General features: G+C 41.7%; 1 protein-coding gene across 11 annotated transcripts in view; it reads right to left on the bottom strand.

The window, feature by feature from the left end:
* The window catches only part of ryr1b (ryanodine receptor 1b (skeletal)), a 69,047-nt gene that overhangs the window by 15,953 nt on the left and 30,270 nt on the right, over positions 1-22,824 (bottom strand). For 7 of the 11 annotated variants that reach the window (XM_020605655.1, XM_020605662.1, XM_020605663.1 and 4 more), the window contains 49 exons: positions 21,351-21,513; positions 21,156-21,242; positions 20,693-20,919; positions 19,787-20,231; positions 19,143-19,700; positions 18,827-19,027; positions 18,449-18,560; positions 18,184-18,327; positions 17,415-17,688; positions 17,043-17,160; positions 16,735-16,867; positions 16,448-16,542; positions 16,207-16,342; positions 15,939-16,122; positions 15,728-15,839; positions 15,493-15,613; positions 15,190-15,359; positions 14,839-15,059; positions 14,638-14,728; positions 14,230-14,370; positions 13,975-14,138; positions 13,420-13,498; positions 13,232-13,321; positions 12,896-13,033; positions 12,487-12,564; positions 12,296-12,371; positions 12,088-12,211; positions 11,881-11,996; positions 11,699-11,766; positions 11,354-11,475; positions 11,055-11,104; positions 10,102-10,162; positions 9,880-10,006; positions 9,679-9,787; positions 9,496-9,577; positions 9,130-9,260; positions 8,667-8,987; positions 8,234-8,474; positions 7,756-7,843; positions 7,574-7,666; positions 5,380-5,550; positions 5,017-5,076; positions 4,774-4,908; positions 4,497-4,609; positions 4,281-4,377; positions 4,069-4,175; positions 3,933-3,984; positions 3,571-3,651; positions 558-657 (listed from right to left, as the gene is read on the bottom strand). In XM_020605655.1, the coding sequence (XP_020461311.1) occupies positions 558-657; positions 3,571-3,651; positions 3,933-3,984; positions 4,069-4,175; positions 4,281-4,377; positions 4,497-4,609; positions 4,774-4,908; positions 5,017-5,076; positions 5,380-5,550; positions 7,574-7,666; positions 7,756-7,843; positions 8,234-8,474; positions 8,667-8,987; positions 9,130-9,260; positions 9,496-9,577; positions 9,679-9,787; positions 9,880-10,006; positions 10,102-10,162; positions 11,055-11,104; positions 11,354-11,475; positions 11,699-11,766; positions 11,881-11,996; positions 12,088-12,211; positions 12,296-12,371; positions 12,487-12,564; positions 12,896-13,033; positions 13,232-13,321; positions 13,420-13,498; positions 13,975-14,138; positions 14,230-14,370; positions 14,638-14,728; positions 14,839-15,059; positions 15,190-15,359; positions 15,493-15,613; positions 15,728-15,839; positions 15,939-16,122; positions 16,207-16,342; positions 16,448-16,542; positions 16,735-16,867; positions 17,043-17,160; positions 17,415-17,688; positions 18,184-18,327; positions 18,449-18,560; positions 18,827-19,027; positions 19,143-19,700; positions 19,787-20,231; positions 20,693-20,919; positions 21,156-21,242; positions 21,351-21,513 (7,007 nt within the window). The remainder of the gene's footprint in view (positions 1-557; positions 658-3,570; positions 3,652-3,932; positions 3,985-4,068; positions 4,176-4,280; positions 4,378-4,496; positions 4,610-4,773; positions 4,909-5,016; positions 5,077-5,379; positions 5,551-7,573; positions 7,667-7,755; positions 7,844-8,233; positions 8,475-8,666; positions 8,988-9,129; positions 9,261-9,495; positions 9,578-9,678; positions 9,788-9,879; positions 10,007-10,101; positions 10,163-11,054; positions 11,105-11,353; positions 11,476-11,698; positions 11,767-11,880; positions 11,997-12,087; positions 12,212-12,295; positions 12,372-12,486; positions 12,565-12,895; positions 13,034-13,231; positions 13,322-13,419; positions 13,499-13,974; positions 14,139-14,229; positions 14,371-14,637; positions 14,729-14,838; positions 15,060-15,189; positions 15,360-15,492; positions 15,614-15,727; positions 15,840-15,938; positions 16,123-16,206; positions 16,343-16,447; positions 16,543-16,734; positions 16,868-17,042; positions 17,161-17,414; positions 17,689-18,183; positions 18,328-18,448; positions 18,561-18,826; positions 19,028-19,142; positions 19,701-19,786; positions 20,232-20,692; positions 20,920-21,155; positions 21,243-21,350; positions 21,514-22,824) is intronic. The other 4 variants (XM_020605657.1, XM_020605661.1, XM_020605664.1 and 1 more) reach the window with 1 other exon arrangement.

Raw genomic sequence — 22,824 nt, 5'->3', positions numbered from 1 at the left:
TCTCCCGTAGGTGTTCAACTGGGCTGAGACCTGGTGACTGTGAAGGTCACAGCATATGATTCACATCATGCTCATACTCATCAAATCATTCATCATCATTCCTGTGGCTGGGGGAACTGTCATGCTGGAAGATCTAACCACTCATTTATTCAGGGTTTTCCTTTAATTTGTCACCTAGCTGTAACAGTTATGGCTAAGATTAGGGCAGCCTATAGTTATTTAAGTCAATATATCGTCCAGAGGAGTGACAAAAACCTATGCATATGTGTGTGCCCTTGTATTACTTACTTTATGGGGACTGAAACCTGTTAACACACTCACATTGTGAGGCCTTCCTTGTAAGGACCAGAGGAAGGTCCCCACAAAGAAATCACTGAATTTTAGCGTGGCAACATGGTTTAGGGTTAGGGTGAGGTTAGGTATTAGGCATGTAGTGGTTATGGTTAAGGTTAGGATAAGTCTATAGGAAATGAATGTAAGTCCCCACAAGGAATGAAAACACAGTGTGTATGCATGTGCATATGGGGGAATGGGTGGCCCTAGGATATTGCATTTACCTTTACAGGCACTGATCATTTGCAGCACCATCTCTGCAGCTCCGCGGTTGTGCAGACGAGACTGCTGGTACAGAAGCCTCTGTTTCTCCATCTCCTTTTCCTGTGGAGCAGAGCAGGAGGGACACAGCTGTAACCCTGCCAAGAGGGACTGCACTGCCCCCCGCACTCATACACAAGCACTCACACATCCTCACATTTCTGTTATAATAAAGTAACTGACTACATTCATAACAATTATAGCCAAGCTCATGAACAAAAATTTTATTGTTTCTCAAGAAATAGCTTAAACTGATAAAAACACAATGTCTATATATATTTTTTTTACTCTTCTCATTTTTCTTTTCACATGTGACAAAACTAGGCCTGCTGTGTCTGGTCTTTCTGCTAAGCTTGGTTAACCTGAGCTACTTCATGTACAACATGGACAGAGATGAAGCTAATATAAATCTCTTCACCTAACCATGATCAAGATGGCACACAAGAGAATTTCCTCAAATAATAGAATAAACCTGATTTTTAAAAAACACTCTCTTGGTGACAGAAATGGTAAGAATCACTTAGGATTTTGGCTCAGGGGCTGGGTACAGCGCTGAGTCCTTCTTTACTGAAAAGTCCAAAATCTAAAAGACTAAAACTCATTATCACAAAGGCAGATATGCAGGAACACACACACACACACACACACACACACACGTTCTCTTCCACTGGGACACAATGAGTATTAGTGATGGAGATCGTTATTCCAGCTGTTGACATCCTCCAGAGGCAGGAAACATTTGATGGCAGCAAATGTTTCTTCCCAGAGGATTACACATACTTCACACACACTTCTGATGACGAAACAGCAGATGTCTCAGTAACACTTAACAGCATGCAGTACCTGTTCCAAACAGTACAACTCAGTGTTGTTCTACTTTATGCCCCAAAGCCCTACAGTTATGCTACCTGCAGCAGCATCATGGGATTCCTGTTTGCTTTTCAGTTAAACCACTCCTTGTGAACTTGAGCTGACATTGAAGGAAAGGTATCTACTTGAATTGGTTATGAGTATTATTTAGATATTTAGTACAGGACTCTTCTGAAATCTTATCAAATGCCTACTGTAAGACTTTGGATTTACGCTGTACTTTGACCAGCATAAACATTTTTGGATATTGACAGTTAATGCCTAAAACTGCAATCACAGGACTGATAATCTGTCATCTCTGAGTTCAATGATTTTGATTTAAGAAGAAAAACCATTTCAGTTTCACTAGCAGAGACCACACCCTCGGGGAGGGATGTATGTTGAATGAATGCTCGAGTATGGTAAAATGCTTGTTTGGGGGGGGGGGGGCTGGGGGAGGTTTTTTCAGGGGTCCGTGCCGCTCTCAGGCACTGGTGGACCCCCATAGAGGGAGAGTATGAAGAAGGGAGAGATGATAGAAAGAGGTGGGTTATGAAAGGCAGAAGCAGAAGAGTATTTTGAATGTAATGAGGGAAGGAAGAGGCATGTGTTTGGGCACAGTCAATCTGAACTAAATTTGGAGGCCTGCTGTGTAAAGTGTTGAAATTTTGAAAACAATTACAAAGCACTATATTTCACTGTCCGGTGTAAAAGTATGTTATACTTCTTTAATGCTGCTATATCACACAGTACTTCACTGCTATGGTCGCTGTGCTGAACTTCACTGTCCTATGTTATATTATATTACATTTTTGTTACAGATGACACATTACAGCTGCTAAAACCATCCTGTTGACAAAAGATTTTGGATTAGACCCACCCACTGCACACCATGCATAAAGCCCCACCCATAGCACCCAGAACTGTATCTACCCCTCCCTCCGCCCCCCTCCCTCGTAAGCCTGACTGTGTTTAATAAAACTGGGGAGAGACTTTGCTCTGGATACAGAGGTTCAGCTCAGTGAAGAGAGACTGCATATGATTATGGAGTGTGAGTGTCTGGCTGTGAGTGTTGCAGTGTATGGTTGCATAGGTGTGTGTGTTTGGGTTTGGGACAGTGTATGTACGGCTGACTGTGCAGGCTTTTACTGTAGTCCTTGTAAGCACAGAGAGGTAGACTTGTTAACACAGCCCATTTCAAAAAGTAAAGACAAACAAAAGCAGTTACTTCTCAATTGTTAGATCTTGAGCTAGAGTTACCAAGTAAAAACATATGGGTGAAGTCGGCCCAGTTAGCAGGTGAGTCAGGAAAGGGTGGTGCAAATTTGGGAGAGACTGACTACAGACACAGGATCAGCACAAGAGAGCTAGTTCTACTGTTAGGAAACCTGCTGGATGGCTCAGCAGAGTTATCAGAGTTTCTAAAAAAGCTGACCAATTCAGTCTTGGATGGCAACACCACATTTCCAGTGGAAATGGGTGTAATGCTATCCTCCAGGAAAAGCTAACCATCTCTAGAACTACTCTATAACTCTACAGCATCACAGTGTCCAAACTTGGACTTTGAGACATTCATTCAAGTTGCCAGTCATAAAAGTTGATTTACTAAGGTCGCTCCAAATAGACAGTGTTCTGGGGTTAAGCAGCCCGGGCCAATAGCTGGCCAGCTGGTCTGAGACCAGGACAATTCCAGGTGGCAGTTGAATGAAGGCATTAGTCCCTAAAAATATAGAAGCACACCAGGCTTGGAAACTGCGATTCTGAAGTTTAACTGCCAGCAAAAAACTGAGTGGTTTCTTTAGACCTGGGTTTCATTTTGTTGTCTTTTGTTGCACCACTCGCTGCACTCAAGTCATGCAGTTCAGGAACTCAAACTGAGTCTGCAACATTGATTTGACTGTTGGGCATAGCCCAGCAAAGGCATGCACAGGTCAGTCCACCATAGCAGGAAATAGACAAGTGGTGAGAGTGAATGAGAGAAAAGACAGTTGGAGAAAGAAAAGAAATGTGGGGTGGGGTGGGGGGTGGGGGGGGTGCCGAGTGTGGTGTCAAGGTGTGGTCACTCAGTGCATGGGGAGTTGCTTCTCCGCTGACTCCCTTGTCTCCCCTCCCCTGGTCCCCCCATACCATCTCTGTCTGTCGCACCTCAAAGGATGGCTCCTCCCCCTCCTGTTCTCCCCCTTCGTCTTCCTCACCAATGTGACAGCTCTGGAGGGACACAACAGGTAAGTTAGGGACTGAGAACAAGAGCACACAAGAAAATGAATGAATGAACAAATGTTGAGGAGAAGGGTTAGGGTAGAAAATTAAATTTAGAATCAACCCTAAATATTTTGTGTTAGAGCCAAATATACTTTTTTGTTGTGCAATTTCAATGTGTGCGTGCAGCCATGCTCTTCATTATATGTTAATTATATATGTTTATTATTTTTCATGCAAAGAATATGATGAAAAATTTTCTAAGATGCTGCTCAATGACCAAGTCTTACCTTTGCCATAATATCAGCATATGACATATAGAGATGGTCAACATCAAGTTTACTGTAATGATACAGCACATAATGGGGATCAGTGAGTCTCACTATGGAACACAGGTGAGTTACAGAAGGAGCAAGAGGCTCTTACGTCTTTTCTGTGAGAGCTGTGCGGCTGAAATGAAGAATCAGCTGATGAAGGGGATCAGGCTTTGTCTCAGTCTCCTCTTCCTCTTCCTCCTCTTCCTCCATGGCTTTCTAATTAATGGAGATAACATGAACCATGACAAAAGCCTTGGTATAAACTGTGCATTCCACTAATAACCGGTAGTATGGTTCAGAATTAAAGGAAGCATGGCTTACCGATAAGTCGTCAATCATCTTGTCCTCAAATGAGTAACCTTCAGTCTCTAACCAGTTACGCTTGTATGCATCTAAGAACATATTGGTTGCCCTGTGCCTGTGAGAAAAACAGGTCAGTGAGACTTATTTAGGGTGGGTTGTAAGGACTCATGAAAAGCTTTCAGATTTTATTATAAATATTTTTGTTTGTTTGTTTTGTATGAAGGGCATCATTACGTGGGGATGTTGTACAGGGGTGTCATCCTGAAACAGGCCACCACGGCCCTCCGACGCTGTTTGGACAGAAGTTTGTGCCACACCATTTTCTTTGACTTGAAGGGATGCTCAGTCTTAAACAAGAAAAAACACTTGCTGAACAAATGTTTCCTCAGAATGTTTCTCTATATTTTGCAATTATTTTTCAAACAATTAGCCTACGACCAACAACCAAATAATGCATCCACCTTGTATACAGTCATGTGTTTGCTTGCGGAGCACATGAGCTTAAACTCACCACCTCAATGTGGTAAAGGACAGCAGACACCTCCTGCACCCGTTTCACCACCTTCTCAGGGTCCTCGGCATCTTCAGCCTTTCCAGACATCTCCTTATAAAGAGACATTTGCCAGCGCATAGCTGGGTCCTCCACCTGAAACACAAAGTCAGATTTACATAATACATGTATACTGTAGATATTTGAGAGGAATTCATATATTTCTCTTCTCTGATATGCAAACCAATTAAAAGGTCTACTCACTTTGCCTTGCATATGCAGATTGTTGTTCAAGAACTCCCTCACTTCTTCATCTGTATCTTTCTACAAAGAAAGAAACCGAGATTCAAGAGACATTTGTCATTTATTTGTTCATTCAAGACAATCAAAATATTCTGCGCTTTAGCAAAGAACAGTTTGCTGTCATGTTTTTAAGCCTGTGGAAAATTCCTAATGGAAAAAATTAACTAAACTCCACTAATCTTGACTAATGTAACTGTAGGAAGAAATCATCTTTCATTTCATTTACTATAAATTTAAATCACTAGATTCAGAAAAATTGAAAAATGTGCCAATTTTTCCATGTCTTTTTTTTACAGAGACTTGGTCTCAAACACATCAAAGTACCAGTGAGTATCTGATCTTGGCAAGATTGATGAGCTCCTGGTCTGCAGGTGAGCACATGTTGAGACCAATGGGAAGCAGTTTCTTTAACGCAGCCACAATAAGGGAAGTCTGCACAGAATAGCGATCCCCTCGCCGCTTCTTCTTGGTACGCTCCTGCTCTGATCCTCCAGACTGAAGAGAGAATAGAATGTTCAGACCAGTCCATCACTGTCTGGTCCTCACACATCAAAAATGTCCTTTTCAGAAAATCTTGTGATATGATGAGGCTCTTGAGAATATTTAACAGAAAACTAATGAAGTACAACTACTTTCAATACAAAACATAACAAGAAATTGACACAGTGAGATGATAAGCACCAAATGCAGAGTAACATTTTTTATTATATTACATCATGCTGATAAATTGAAGCAATGATTATGTGAATTATTCATCAGGTGAAATAAGGCAGAACAACAATATTTTTGTGTAAACATCAACTTCTGGTGGTACTTCATTGCTGCATCTGCATCTGCTAAAGTCATGACACACAATGCAGCCTCACTGTTAGTAGTGCAGTGGCCAGACAGGGCACATCCTGTCGACTGGGCAGCACACACAACAGCACAAGTCTGTGGGGTCAGCTCCATCGCCCTGGAGCTCTTCTCACACTCCTGTCCCAAGGCTGCCAAAGCTCATTACTGATTGTTGTCTGGCCTCATAGCACCCTCTCTGCCTTCAGTGCATATCCTGTATGTGTCTGTGTGTAGGTAAAAAGTGCATTTTAGGCAGAAAGAGGCCGTGTGATGACCAGGTAACAGAAGCTGACTACAGTAATGCCCATCTGACAGCCATGGAGAGGAGGTTTCCTTATATATATATATATATTGCAGCAACCATGTAAAACATGAATCAAACAGTGATTAGAAATTCAGTGATTTAACAATTTAATAGTGTCAATGAATTAGACATGGAGTGATGAGCCCAGTTAGTAAATATGATGACAGCTATCTGGTAACATCGAGCTAACTTAAGCTTCCCCACACAGACCCAGCTAGCTACATTTGCTGCTGATGGATCAAGCGAATCTAACGGTGACAGCAAGGGATGGTACAGCTTTTTGTTGAACACAAATCCAATGATAGTACTGAAAAGAGAAGAGTCCCTCAGAGCAGGAATCTTTACCACAAAAGCTGAAAAAAATCCAAGCGTCAGTGACAAAAGTTCAACATCGCAAGTGGCACAGTAGCATGGGCTCCACACCTGTCTCTGACAGATACAATCTAAAGGCAAAGTGTTTATTAATCAAACAAAAACAGGGTGATGGTGCTCGGCTGCAGGAGTGCACACTCCAAACTAGATACACAGCCGAGCGCCATGAAACCTCTCAGGCCACTACGAACTACAGCAAAGAGCTTTCATCAAGCCACTCCAGACCCCTACTCACACATACAGTATGTAGAGACACATAAAAAAAACAGACAGACCTGCCTAACACACGCACGCTCACTCACACGTTACTCAAATACAGTTGCAAACAGATCCCACTCATGGAAGGCATTTTTAATATATGCATTACAACTAAATCTACATTATACAGCGTATCACTCATAGATATGCATAAATCGAGACTATGTGTTTGCAGTCCTGCTTGTGTGTTCGTATGTTTGTGAATATCGAGGTCTGTAACAAGTGGGGCAGTCCATGGGAGAGCTTGATGAAATGCCTCCCCAAACTCAGGGTGCCATGCGATCAGCACAGCGCTCGTGCACAAACAGTCTAACCTCTCCATCTCCGGCCTAGTGGCCCAGCGTCCACCCCCGACACAGGATATAAGGAAAAAAAACAATTAGCAACACTCCTATTACTGCCTAGACACTATATACAGCCACTTACATTGTCCTGGAAGAGGATGTTATGAGTTACGTAATAGTGTATTTCTCTGGCTCTTATAGAATATGATGTTATTTACAAAATAATCATTTACCTGACATTTTTATCCATAGCAACTTAAAGGAAAGAAGGAAAATGGCAGCTGAGATCCGATCAAGACTGGTTATCTTTTATATGTATCTACTTGCAGTGGGTGGTGTTAGTGAAATATTAATGATCAGAGTTTAGTGTCTTAATGAGTTACAACCCAAGATATGGAGTAAGTGAATAAAACACTGTAACAGGCTACGTATAACACCTATTTGTCTGCATGTCCCCTCTCACCTTGCTCATCTTGCTCTTACTGTCAGCAGTCAGGAAGGACATATTATTGATCTCATTCATCACCACAAAGTTCTGCTCCTCCCTCTTAAAGTTCTGTAATGAATAACACAAGACAAATGCTAGACCGCAAAGAACAAACAAAAATCACAATTAAAAAAAACTGTAAAGACCGCAGAACTCACATGGGATTTGGACCAGAAAATAAAGACCTCTCCCACCATCCTAAAAAGGTCCTCTGCATCTGGGTCTGGACAGGTCAACCATCTCGCCCTACAGACAAAGACAGAAATAACAGCAAAGTACTGTACTAACTCAAATACTTGAAGCTGAAGTGTGTGAAGTATGTGAGTCCTAGCCAAGATTCAGTTACTTTATTACAACTGACTGGGTTTACTTTTGACTGAGAGGGAATGAAATTATATTTAAGCTGAGACTTTAAGATGTCTGTAAGCTGCCCCCACCAGCAGCAGTACAAACCAATGCCACATATCTCATTTTCCCACTTACCAAAGATTACCATCATCATCAGTTTAGTCCCCACATCATATACTGTAATAGTGCTTTGAAAGAAGACCCATGCTCTCTGATTCTAAGTGACTAAAGAGAACTGTCAAATTTTAAGCACTAATCATTTGTCAAGGCACCAGTACAGTCAGGTACCTGTTATTGTCCACGTAGCGAATGAGCAGAGGGTAGAGAGCATACAGGTCCCGACACAGCACAGCAAACTCATCTCGGATGGTCCCATTTTCACTGTCCACCTCTGTCTTGCCCTCCATGCGCAGGTGTTCCTCCTCAGCCACCACCTTTCCTGCGCGCTTCTTCAGCTTTTCCATAGTGGGGATGAAGTGGGATTTAAGCATCTCTGGTTTAGCCCTGCTGACAATGGGTTGGGCGAACACTGGACAACGGGTATACAGGAATTAACAGCAGTCAGCAGTAACAAGACTGAGCATAGTTTTCTCCCAATATGAGATGTACAGAATGTGACAATGTAGCTGTCTAAGCTGCAGAATACACATACTGCTTAAATAAAGCTATCTCACATCATCCAAAAGCATTTTGGCTTATTGTGAAGCTTCTGCTTGCTGACCTGCCAACCTCTTCATCCAGGAGGCCTCATCTATACCCAGGTTGTTAACCACAATCTTCATGATGCTACCCAGCAGTTGGTTGAGATGTTCAGAGGTGACAGAGGTGCAGAGCTGGCCCTCATGCTCAGGGAAACTCTCTGGGCCCCTCTCCCACCAGCGTGGGAGGTAGTTACACAACATGGGCAGGGTGATCTCAATCACATGGGGCATTTCAGTGTAGCGGGCCCCAGACTCAGCCAGGTCACGGATCTCTTTCATCAGGACATCCAGCTCTGGGATGTCAGTGCACAGCTCCTCCACTTGGTTGGGAAGACCCAGGACTGAGGAAAAAGACGGCAAACAGGCAAAATAAAATATAAGAAAACAGTTCATTATTAACTCTTCCTAATAATGTAATACAGTATGTGTAAAATAAAATGTAATTTGCTAGGGAGAAAAATATGACAAAATGCTAAAACACACTGGCTCTCTCTCTGGGAGTCTTGGTGGTGTAAACAGAAAACATGTTGAACTCATTCAGCTCTGGCTCAAGGTAGGCCACTGGCATAGCAGCTGCTAAGTGGGCCAAGCACTCCCCAAGAGCTGGTCGCTGCCTGCACAGGACAAAGATACCACAAAATCCTTACAGAACGTCTTCATAAAATCAAGTAAGAATCAATGCACAATTTTAAAAATCATAAATTAAATGTTTTTGCTGTGATTCAAAGGTCTAAGGATCTGCTTTGAGCTAAAAACATTACACTTATTTAATTTAGTTACATATAATTGCAATTTGGTGAAGAAAACCTGTTTTTAGAGTTTTATAGATCCAGAGATATCTCAACTCACTTCTCTACATGTGGAGTCTTCACAGTGCCCAAAGAATAGATACTGCACATTAAACGATAGCAGGATATTTGCAAGTCATCCACTGGGGATATAGAAAAGAGAGGTATTAGATCAGTTTTGTTACAGTCCTCTGAAGGGCAAATGACAAACCAGTAATTCAACATGGAGAAGCAGTTCGCTCACATATGACGTCATCTCCAAACTGGTGCTGGGCAATGTGGTCAAACAGTGAAGTAAGCACTGGCAGCAGGGCAGTGGTGGTGTAGTTGATATTCTGGGACACACCCTTAACCTACAGGGACACGCAGACACACACAATACAGATATCACCTCACAAGAAACATGAATAAGAGTAAAAAAATGCAGGATGGTGACTTCTATGACCTGGTTGCGACTGGACACTTTGCCCAGTTTTAGATTCTCAACCATCTTTTCAATGTCATCTGCAGCACTCTCAAAGAACTGACGCAGGCCAGCTTTCACAATCTCAGGACCTGATTTCATAACAGTCCTTGAAAAGAAGGACAAATAAATAGTATAATAATTTCAGATGGCTACTTTCTGTTTTTGGTGCTGGGGATGTGATGTGAATACACTGACAGTTACCTGGCATCCAGTGATCGTGACAGAATGTGCAGACAGTTTACCACTGCACCTGCATCCGTTCCTGAAATCAGCATAACAAAGATGTGTTGTCAGATTCATCCTTCTGTGTAAATCAACTCTCTACAAGAGCTCTAAGTGTAAAAACCAGATTTACACATAACAGGAGAGAAATGACTCTTGAAACGGGGCACACAGTTACTGCAGAGAGCATGTTAACCCAAATTACATTAAACCCATTCATTCTTACTAATTACAGATACTGTATATTATATAAGTAAGAATTTAAACAGGTAATTATGGAATGTTTGAACTATGTACTGTATTCTCTATTAAAAACTGCTTTCTTAAGTGTATTTCCACCATTTTGCAGTTTGATTTGTGTACTTTTTAAGCGATAGATATTATAGTGTTGCAAAGGTGCAAAGGGCACAAGTTCAGAGAGAAGCGGTTGCCAGTGTCTGGTGGCCTCTGGTTACATCTGTAAAAGACACTGACTATATATATAAAGACACATGGTGGTGAAGGAGAAGAAAGAGGATAAAGCATGTACTGCCTCATATAAATTAGAAGGTGAACACATTGCAAAGCTGTGGTCCAATACCATCTGTGGATGCCTGACACCACCTCATTCATGCTCAAATCACTATCATTTTGTGAATCTAGGAATCTGAGTCTAGGTTTTAAAAACAAAGAGACAACCTTTAAAACACCAGTTCGCAGAACACATCAAAGCCAAGCAGAAGCTGAACTAAAGCGAGAGAAGCATCATATGAGGCGATCCAGTCAAAAGGGAGGAGGGAATGAGAGCATGGGAGGATAGACTAAATGTGATCCAACACTGATTAGTATATAAATGAGAAGGTGGAGGCAGGAAAGATCTGTAGAAACAAAAGACATCAGACAGGAAAACAGAGATGGTGACAGGGCATAATGCCACCATGCAGATTCCTTACCAAAAAGAGATACTCTGTGCCTCACCAAAGCAGCCAACTTACAGAAGATACTAAGGTAGGAGGAGAAAAGAGGAAAGGGAGGGAGAACGGTAAAGGGAAAAGATGTTTGAAGTGATAAAGAAATCAAATAGGAGATTAAAGAATAAAGAAAATTGCACAATAGGAGAGAGATGAAATGTGAAAGAGGGAGAGGACAGACACTATCACATGAAAGTACTATACTAAAGGAAAGGTTCATGGTGGAGAATCCAAGTCATAATTCAGAGAACAAATCAGATTTTTGAATAAACTGCACATACCTTGCAATCATCTCCTTCTCCTTATTGGAAGAATGCCCTCCACTACCCAAGACTTTGGCAGGTGTGGAGAGGAAGTATAGACAGTGATTCTTGAAGTACTGGTTTACCAGTGGCAAGAGAATCTGTAAAAGCAACCCAATATAAAATATTAATATCATAAAATGCCATTAAACAGGCCCTGCCTTCATGTGCTCATGTATGGAGCTACAGGGAAAAGACAGTGTTGAAATCGGATATTTTGAATCCATACTCACTCTGACGTGAGGTTCTATTACAACCCAAGCCCTCTTACTTTCCTGTTAAATACAACAAGGAGAGAACACAATGATGCACCAAGTAGCTCACCTTGGCAAAGAATTTGATCTCTTGTTCATGTGGTGATTTCTCCACTCTACCACTGCTAACCACGGCCTCTGTTAAAAACAAAACAAAAAACAAGTGAGCCTTTAGTCAAAAGGCACATGCTGGCACCAGAAGAAAATGCAAGAGAAAATAATGAGGACCAGCCGCCTCTCAAACGACATTACCAAGATGTGCAATGAACTCCTGGGCGATGTCCATCCATTTAAGAAGTTTCTGGAGAAAGCCATAGGCAAAACGCTTCTCAATAGAGGAAATGTCCTGCTCCATGTCTTTCAGACCCCTAAGGATGGAGAGAAGAATGAGTAAAAATTAAACAGGAACAGAACTATTGTAAGAAACACCAAACTCAAATAGTGAAATGTCCTGCGTACCGAGTCACAGCATATCCATTGAGTTGGAGGAACTTGAGCAGGTCCTGGGCCTTCTCCCTGTCCCTGGCCTTCTCCTTAGCCGTCAGGGTGTCATAGGGCACAAGTAAAGGATGGGTGCCACCGCCTGTCAGGAGCACATCAATCATTTTTGGAATCAAAGATTGTAAAATACCAACATGCTATGTTGGGTATTAGAAATTCCTCTTACCTTTGGCCTGTAGCTCTAACTTCTTCTTCCTGCCCCAGGTGTTGTGATAATTCTCAGCCAGTTGCTCAGCCATAGACTGTATTGAGAGTGTAAAAAAACAAATCTCTCAGGCCCCTGGAAAACACCTCATCAAAATACAAAACCTGTCAGTGCTGTGAAAGAGCAGTGACAGGTGAGAGAATGATACAAACCTGCAGCTCTCTGGACAGGGCCATGCATGAGATGTCAATTGGCTGAGGGCTGTAGCCGTGACTGGGATCGTAAGTCGCCTGAAGACAGAAAACACACCATGAACAGTGGCTCTCCATTTCAGTTTTATGGACCTTTGGAGGACTCCATGAGGTTCCAGGAAAAAAATGGACTGCTTCAATTTCACTATTGTTTCACTCATTTAATTAAGACCAAGGAGAGAACGTATACAACTGTTGATATCAATGTATTATTGAGTCCCACGTCATCCCCACTATGAGATCCATCATTGATTTTGTGCACTCTTATGTAAGAACAAGCCATACTTGTATAACCAAATAGGCAGCAACACATCAATAATTAGTTGAACTGAATGTTTTTTTGTTTCCTTTTTAATCTCCGCTCTCGTACCTGAGCAGTTTGGGAGATCTTTCGTGTGCTGGTGGCCTTCTCGGCTTCATCCCCATCCCTGGTTTTCTCCAAGGTCCACTCCCATGCCAGCATAGCTTTGATGGATTCTTTGATGGGCCAACGATAGATCTCCTTGTCCTGAAAAAAAGAACAAATTTATTTGTGAAAATCTCAAAAGAAATGGAACTACAGAAAAGTTCATGGATCAGGAATAATAATTTAGCATTACTGGCTCCATTAGGATCTGAAAACTGCTAAAAAAAAAGTTTAGTTACAGCTAGTGCCTGTGTGCAGATGATGAGGATTCAGAATAGACAGAGAGGGACGAATCATTACCTTTTCAGAAAACGTTTTGTATGGCCGGAGCATTGGGTGAGTCTTAGCATTCTCATCTAACGCCTCTCCGTAAGTCCAGTTGTTCTGAATCTGAAAATGGATTTAACCATTGAGGGAGTCATTACAATGGATTTAGATAAAATACAGGGATTTGATTTATATCTAATTTTACAGTTTTCACAACTGACCTTTTCAAAGGCCCACTTGTCATGAGTGTGCTCTGCGTACTTGTTAATGAAGGCATCTAGTCTCTCTGGGATGATGGTGCTGGGAATAAATGACTTCATATTTAATATTGCACAAGTTATGATTACCATCAACTAAACCTAAATTTTGGAATGTTTTTGTTTGCTTGTAGTAAACTGTGCATTTTCCTGTGAGTGTCCAGGTTATGTTTCACCTCATGTTTTATTCACAATTACAGTGTTTTTTTAATGAAAAAGAGATGCTGATGTACATTCATCAATAATCAAGGTTTAGAAGATCATTGCAATAACAGAGTAAAAATATTTTACTTTGAGACTATAGTTAAAGAATATATCACACAATGTGGCAACAAGAGTTCAAAGGAGATTCTTGTGTAATGATTTATAGCTTGCTGTTGTATGTTTATAGCAGCACTGTGCATTAAAAAACGTTATAATTATATGTTTAACATGTACTGTTGTGTAATTATAGTGTTCTTGTATAGGGCACTGTAAACTATTTTTGTACTGGTCTTGTACTTTCCTCTCGGTCCTTACTTGGTGGTCTCCACTGGTTTGGGATCAAAGTTTCCTTCAGCATCCACAGAGGCCTTTTTCTCAGTGTGTGAGGAGTAGCTGGCATCCACATAGTCAGGAGGTATGGCTCCTGCTATGGCACAAATGCAGGGCATGGCGATCTTGAAGAGCTCTGCATCAAATTTCTAGAATTTGGATGACATCAGAGAAGTCACGTTAATAATGAGTTTTAACCCTGTTGCACTATGGAATGACATCAGGAGATTCATCTCTTACTTTGTGTGCCAAAGATTCAAAGATTCCCCAAAAGAGTTTACGAGAAAGATGCAGCTCTTCCTCTGAGGTCACCCCAAAATTAGCCCATCCATTAGGCAAACAGTAATACTTCCAACAGCGTTCATAGTGATTCATCAAAAGCTGAAATAATCAAGTCACAGAGTTAAATTCAGCAGAGGACAATTATTTCTATATAGCAATCATTTCACAAATACTGTAAAGTAATATAAGTATTTATAATGCATAATCTTCTTCTACATTTACTATCCAGAGTTCTCTCAATCAATGTTTAAACTGATAATCAGCATGTGTGTATACCTGTAACATCTATTCTTTATTGTTTAGTTTAATTTTATGTTCTTATAAAATAAAATAAAAATAAAACATTAAAATTTAAAGCAGGCAAACCTTAAGAGGCATCTTTGCATATTCATTGAGAATGGGCACATCAAACACCAGCCGTCTAAGCAGATGCTGCAGCATGGAGGGCCGAATGTACCTGGGAAAGTCATCAAATTGCTTCATTAGAAAAAGCAATAGTTTAAAACTCAAGTTCAAGATGTCTCGTAAAAGAGATAATGTATTAAAAGAGTCTGTTTTAGTACTGACTTGACGAGCGACATGAGACACTCCTCAATAACATCCCTCTGGGCCTTTGTAAGGGCTCGACCACGAGACAGACGATAGATGGTGTGGAGCGTGGAGTCGATCATGATGGCACGGTGGTCTGTCCCAGCAAACAACGGGGCACACCTGGTGAGCAGAGGCAGAACGGCTGAACAGAGGTAGCGGCTCAGTGCCAAAGCCATTTCAGTTGTACTGAATGCCACCTATAATGAGAAGAAGAAACAGAAAAACAATTTACACTGAGTGCCATACTTTGGATATAGGTGGGCAATAAAATCAGAGCAACATGCAAACTTGATGTGAAATGTGTCTTCTTCGTCTTTTCCTACTCACCGTGTCAAGAGAAGCTGCAGCTCTCATGTCAGGCAGGAAGCCAACCTCCAGCACATGAAGCAAGAAGTCCTGGTTATCGATACCATACACTCTATCAAGGAACAGCACCATGGAGGCCTTGTGGTCTGGCACAAAACTGGCTGACATCTTGGGCTCAATAATCTGATCATCTGTGGTTTGGACACAGGAAATCATATGTGGAGGAGGATACCAAAATATGCCAAAATCTCCACATCATGTTCACACCCTCTTCAGGATGAGCGGTACAGATAATGAATGGATGGATGCTAACTTGTATCTAACCTTTGCCATAAGCAGGAATCTGCACAGGCAAGCTGATGACTCCCACCAAGTCTTCTATGGGCACCAGAGACCTCAGGATGGCCCTTATTCTTAGAGCTTCGCCCTTGCCTGCTTGGATTAGCTGTAGATATGATCATTTAACACATGCTGTAAGAAACTAGCCCCTGCCCATACTGGTCCACTATTCTAGAAGACTTAAGAGAAATGAATGGTGTAAAAAAGCTCTTCTACTAACATGCAGCTCAGGGGCACAGCGACCCAGCAGATCAATAAGGGCTGAGTAGAAGGACATGATGGCATTTCCCAGATGCACACGGTTCTCCTCCTGCTGTTCCTCACCACCAAACCTGCCAATCAGCAACACACCAAAGCAGCTTGATCATACTGTGTAAATAAAATTTTAAAGGTGAATAAGCCTGGTTAATTATCAAACCCACTGCACTTACATGAAGCGTCTATCTTTTTTGACAGTGGGTCCATCCCTTGCTGGATCCTCTGAGATCTTGATGGCCTCTTCCATTGCAGCCAGCAGACCATTCCCGCCCTCTCCTCTCAGGGCTGGGCCAAAGCACTCGGGCCGACGGATGAGTAGACGGACTACAACATTAGCGTTTTCCTCCACGCTCTCTCCTGTGAGCAGTAGTGGTGCAAATATTAGTGACAGTTACTCATAACTGAAAACTACAAATGTCATGATTATAGTAGAGTGCACACCATTAACAAAGACAGCAAAGCGGAGGAAATCCAAGTATCTCTCTCCTCCACAGGGGTTCCAGCCGATGTCAGGGTAGCCCTTAGACAGGAGATTTGGACACATCTGCAGTCCGCATCCTGCCAAGTATGTCACCACCTACATCACCATGCATGTGATGGATACCAAGAGAGATTATAACAAGTCCACTGTGCTCTTTTACAGTATGGTTCTCTTTGCTTGTCATTTTTTATTTTCTCAAACCATTTCCAGGTCTTGCTCTTGCAAAGCCAAGGCCAACTCATTGTTGTCAATGCAGGAAGCCGCAGCCACATCCAGAGGGGTTGATCCACGCATGCCTGCATATGTCAGACAAACACAGCAAATTTATAATCGTTTGATGCTTGATAATTACGGGCCCTGATCTTTACATCACAAACAATTTTTATATATTCTAAATGAATACAGATACAGTACATCTACTTTTTTAAATAAAAAGTTGCCTAAGGTACTTTAAACTAAATACAATAAACACTGTGACAGACACTGACCCAAGCCAATGCCGCTGTTCTGTAGCAGATAGCAAAGATGGTCAAACATGGAGCGCTGGTTCTGTCGGCTGATACGACAGAAGTAACACAGGAAACGACAGCAGTTGGTCACCATTTGAGGGAATCGAATCTCCTAGAGAGAAGAAATAAAAAGACACATTCTCTCTACTGTGGGATGAACCATATACACCAATGACGCACATGCCAACAGTGAAGTCAAGTGTCCAACAAGCCCCTCAATTAAACTGGCTGGAGTGAATAAGATCAGACTAGAGGGAAGATAGACTAAACAATTAATCATGAGTTACCTTTGAGTCTCCCCCTCCACCCAACACATTGACCATCACCTCCATGACAGTCTCATGCATACCAAGAGCTCTCATGAGATTGGGGTGCTGGTAGAAGACCTTGTTGTTCATGATGTTCCTGAAAAAACAGACAAATACACAAGTTGGAATCACATTAGATTTCTTTATTCAGGTAATTTGAAATGGTTGATTTCAGGAAGAGCACCAGTGTAGTTAAATTAACCAACTGACTGGATAAACAATTAGTGCAGGAAGTACAACTATCTAATATGTTACTGTCATGAAAATATGATATCAATATATCAATATTGCACTCCACATCCCTCTCACAACAGATGTGTACAGAGTACACACCGTCACCCCCACACTGACCCGATGCTCTGAATCATGAGTCGTTCCTCCTCTGGGCCCATCTGGACGATAAGCAGTGAACGTATCTGTCCCAAACACTCGAGCAGGTCCATTGTGTCCTGAACAGACACGGCGTTGATGGCGTAGGCTTTGGGCAGAGCTCGAATCAGCTCACCGAGACCATCGTACTGCCTGTGGAGCAGACTGAACATCAGCCGTACCAGCTCGGGATTCTGGATGAACGACTCCTGGGCCCAGTGAATCATAGTGTGGGAGATCAGTTCCTGAACGCTGCCTTGATGACGTGGACACAGAGAGTATCATCAATTATATTCGACTATAATGAATGTATAAAAATTTATTTGGATATTTTTAGATTAGATTAGATTAGATTAGATTCAACTTTATTGTCATTACCCATGTACAAGTACAATGCAAATGAAATACAATTTAGCATCTAACCAGAAGTGCAATAACAGCAGTGCAGAGTGTGCAGTATCTACAGCCTGTACAGCCAGTACAGTCAGTACTAATTTACCGATAGATATGTAAAATTGATATTTACAGTAAGTTCTATAAGGTAATAAACAATATTTTTGGACTAGATGTTTGGTCTATGCTCTGTACACTCAGTGAATATCTTTTAATATGAGCATTGTCCCTTTCCATTTTCTAAATGACTAGGGTAGAAAAGAAGTACAAAGTACACACTCTTTAAGTACAGAGGTAATTTGTGAAAAATGCCAATCAAGCCCTTCAAATGTAAAGGTATTTTAGCTGTCAAGCTTACTGGGTTTTGGCTCCTCCTCAACCTCGGGCTTCTCATTCTCCTTCTTCTTGTGCAAGCTCTTGACCTTGTCTACCAGACTAAGAAGTCTGCCCCTCAGTGAAGTGTCAACCTCCTGCTCTTCTGTCTCCTCTTCAATATGTATACCTATGTGGAAAATGGGAATACAGTACCTTAAATACACCGTAAAATCACATATATAAAAAAGCATGAGGTCATTCAGACCTGCAAAATAAAACATAAACAGGATCTTTAAAGAACTTCGCACCACAGTGAAGCAGGAGGTCATTGTGGAACTCTGCCAGGGTGTTCTGCACCTCCTCAGGCACCGGACAATCATCATCATCTCCACTGTTCTTACAGTTGGTCAGCAAAAGAACCTTGGAAAGGAGCGCAGAACAACAGCCACATCAGCATGTTGTCTGTTTTGTTTCTTATTATTTCACATAAGGCATTTTTATACATTTCCTGAGGTCCCTTATGGTCTTTTGCAAAGCAGAATTTGTTTCTTTGTTCTTCTTATGTTTTCCATGACACATATAACATGTACTATATAACTCAAGAGAGAGACATTAACCAAATCCAATTTACATTCAAACCCCATAACATATATTTGATAAGTCTGAAGACTTAAAATAATTAGTACCTGATCTTGTGGTGGTGAGCGGAACTCTCGGGTTTTGCGTGCAGTCTCAGCAGCTGTCATGTTGAAGGCTCTCATTAACTGGTTGTAACGAACCCGTTGGTTGTCCTGAATATCATGGACAAACTGGTCTGAATAGGCTACAATGGCTTCCACTCTGTGTCGCAGCTCACAGTCACAGAAGTACTGCAGGAGTGTGCACATCTAAGAGAAACAAATAAAATAGCAACAAAGGTTTAAGATGAATAATTTGTAAAAATGTTCCATATATTTAAAGGATATGATTTTATAGCAGTCTTTGTTTAAACATAAGATTAACCTGCAGCTTGACTGACTCCGGCAGTTTCATCTGCAGCAACCCTTCCTCCAGACCCTCCTCATCATCTTTTGCTTCTGCCCCCACTGCCTCTGCTTCCTTCTCCTCCTCTGCTTTCTCTCCATCTACTTTTCCTTCTCTCGCCTCCCCCTCCTCCTTAGGCTCTGCCTCTTTGTCCTCAGGCTCCCCTTTCTTTAAATCTTTAAGCTCCTCCTCTTCTTCGTCACCAACCCCTTCATCCTCAAGCTCGGCCTCTGCTTCATCTTCTGTTTCCTCCTCCTCCTTCTCTTCCTCACTTTCTCCTTCAGCAGCTCCACCCTTGTCAGCTTTCTCTATCTCTTCTTCCTCCTCTTCCTTTCCACTGAATACATTGGGATCAATCATCTTGAGGATGTGCTTGGTGTCTTCGTCATTGAAGATGCCCATAATGAGCAGTGTACTGATCAGCTTCAGGATTGGGACAAAGTGGAACTCTACACTGCCTCCTACAGGATCCCTCATAGCCTGGCTACCATCCAGCACAGCCTCTGTTAACATGCTGATCGCCTCGGTCTTCAGCTCCTGTAGTGGAAAGAAGAAAATATGCAAAAGGTAATGTAAGTTTTATTTTACTTTAGTACCACTGCAACCTGTCTCTTGTTACTTACCTGTAGAGGAAAAACTGGACTAAGGGTGTATAGATCAGGGTCTGTACCAACAAAGTTGATAGATGAGAAATGCAGCTTGGGCCGTAAGCAGGTGGTGAGGCCAACACCAGGGAGAGAATGGGCTTTCTTTGCATCAGGATACAAATTGATGCTGAGAGTCTCTTCAGTCATGGGGACAATAAACTCCTTGTTGGTGGCTAGCCGTGCCCGTTTGGCAGACTCCAGGTGGATGCTGATGAGCAGGTCATAATAGCCACTACGAAGAGGTCCAGGAAGGTAGGTGTTCTCAATGGCATAGAAAAGCTGGGATTCATCCACATGGCTGCACAGGGCATGAGCCACGCGGTTGTTTCCAAGTGCGCACACAGCACAGTAGAGCATAAGGGTATGGTAGTGGAATTTCATCAGATCCTGACACTCTGACAGCTCCAGGATGTCAATACATCTGAGAAAAAAAACACAGACTCCAAGATCAATCAAATATCAGTGCCTACTGGGCTACTTCCAGGAGTACATCACAAATATCAAAATCAAAACAAATGCTTTGTAGAAACTGTAAGTAAATCTATATCATGTTTGCAAAGCAAATACCTACTTTCAATTCCTCTTCAATTTTATTAGTCACTCTTGACAAACTGAGACAGAAAACAAGAACATAAACCCCTGAACTTTACAGCCTTTACAGCTGATACAAGTTGGGCTCTGTACAAAAGCATTTGACAGGGGGTTGTAATTAACAGGATTACTCTGATCACACAACTGACAAAATATATTTTTTAAATATTGAAGGGGTATCGAATCGGCTCCTAACCTGCAAATTCTTCACCAAAACCAAGTTTAGTACTAGGAAATATTAGGAAGCAATTACTAACTTCCACACTGCTTGCTGGGCCTACTGTATCTGACCTGTTCTCCTCTGGGATGTGCAGTGCCATCATGGTGAGAGGTTCGGTACACTCCACCATCCAGCCCAACCGCTCATTCACTTTGCCCACCTCCGGGTTGAGGAAGTGATTGGGCATTCGACTCCAGATAACTGGAGTCAGCATCTGGACATCCAACCTGGGAGGGCACTGTGGGACTGGATTCTTACGCTCACTGTGGAACATGGCTGCAGAGATGGGCATGATGTTCTGACACAACAGAGAATGACAGAGAAGGGTAGGTTTAGTCAAGTGCAGAAAAAAACAAGCACACAATTAAATTTTAACATGAGAGAAAACAATAGATGGAAGTCAGACATGAAAACAACAATACCAGAAAAGCATCTTCATGTGTCAATATGAATGGGGAATAATAGGAAGTAGGGATGAATAATAATTTAAACAATGGTAGCTGGAGAAACATGAGCAATGAGGTAGGTTTTAACCTTGAGTTTGCCCAGCTCCAGCTGTGCCATGTTCTGACTGGAGGGCTGAATGAAGATGGCAGGAAACAGCTTGGTATTGGGCTCCACCTGAAACAAAAGAATTCTGGTTTTAAAAACTCCACAATAAGATAACTCATCAAGACGTATTTAAAGTTGAGTGTGAAATGCAACCTATACTGTATAAATAGTGTTTACCTGGTAGAAAGTGTTAATCTCCTTTCCATTGGCTGTGAAGGTCATGAGACCAGTTGCCAGGTCGACCAGGCAGCCAACCACCATGTCTTCCTGGCTGAAGCGTGTCTGCTGATTGCTGACCAGGTCCCCTCCCCACACCATGTAACAGTTACTGTGCTTCATACTGCAGAGAAGCATGCTGCTATGTTAAAACTCATCTCAACTCATTTCTAATAAGGCATTTGAAACATTATGTAAAGCACAAAGAGACAATAACAAAACAAAAGGACATGGAAATGGAAATGGAAAATAACACACACAGATAACCAGCTCTTTACTAAATTAACTGATTTGATGTCCCAGGGGAAGCTTCTGTAGTCTGTTATTGTTTTAATAGTTATTTGTCTTTAAAGCTAAATAAATCCAGGTGTTGTCAGTATACCAGTAAATTTTGGCATATGTGGCATAATAAAAACACATAAATGGACAAAAGAAAGGGGCCAAGTATTGATCCCTGGGGGACACCACATAAACTAAAAGATCAACTTTAAGTCTTCACTATTACTATTGCTTGGTTTAATAGCCAGGATACTTAGTTCCAAGAGTCAGGTTGGAAATGAAAGGCTGCTAAGCAGCTCGACTCAATTTTCTGTCTCTATATACATTTCTCTCTGTTGTTTGTCTTTGCTGCCTTCAGCAAGTAAATAAAACAAATTATATTTCAGAGCAAGATTAAAGAAATAACAACAATAGGAAGTTTTGGGCACTGATCTGCTAAAAAAATAATTCATAATTTACAGTGGGTACGAAAAGTATTCAGACCCCCTTAAATTTTTTCACTCTGTTATATTGCAGCCATATGCTAAAATCATTTAAGTTTATTTTTTTCCTCATTAATGTACACACGGCACCCCATATTGACAGAAAAACACAGATTTTTTGACATTTTTGCAGATTTATTAAAAAAAGAAAAACTGAAATATCACATGGTCATAAGTATTCAGACCCTTTGCTGTGACACTCATATATTTAACTTAGGTGCTGTCCATTTCTTCTGATCATCCCTGAGATGGTTCTACACCTTCATTTGAGTCCAGCTGTGTTTGATTATACTGATTGGACGTGATTAGGAAAGCCACACACCTGTCTATATAAGACCCTACAGCTCACAGTGCATGTCAGAGCAAATGAGAATCATGAGGTCAAAGGAACTGCCTGAAGAGCTCAGAGACAGAATTGTGGCAAAGCACAGATCTGGCCAAGGTTACAAAAAAAATTTCTGCTGCACTTAAGGTGCCTAAGAGCACAGTGGCCTCCATAATCCTTAAATGGAAGACGTTTGGGACGACCAGAACCCTTCCTAGAGCTGGCCGTCCGGCCAAACTGAGCTATCGGGGGAGAAGAGCCTTGGTGAGAGAGGTACAGAAGAACCCAAAGATGACTGTGGCTGAGCTCCAGAGATGCAGTCGGGAGATGGGAGAAAGTTGTAGAAAGT

The sequence above is a fragment of the Monopterus albus genome, unplaced genomic scaffold (assembly GCF_001952655.1).
Source record: "Monopterus albus unplaced genomic scaffold, M_albus_1.0 scaffold71.1, whole genome shotgun sequence".
Lineage (NCBI taxonomy): Eukaryota > Metazoa > Chordata > Actinopteri > Synbranchiformes > Synbranchidae > Monopterus > Monopterus albus.
Note: the sequence above shows the minus strand (reverse complement) of the source record. Positions and strands in the feature narration are given on the sequence as shown.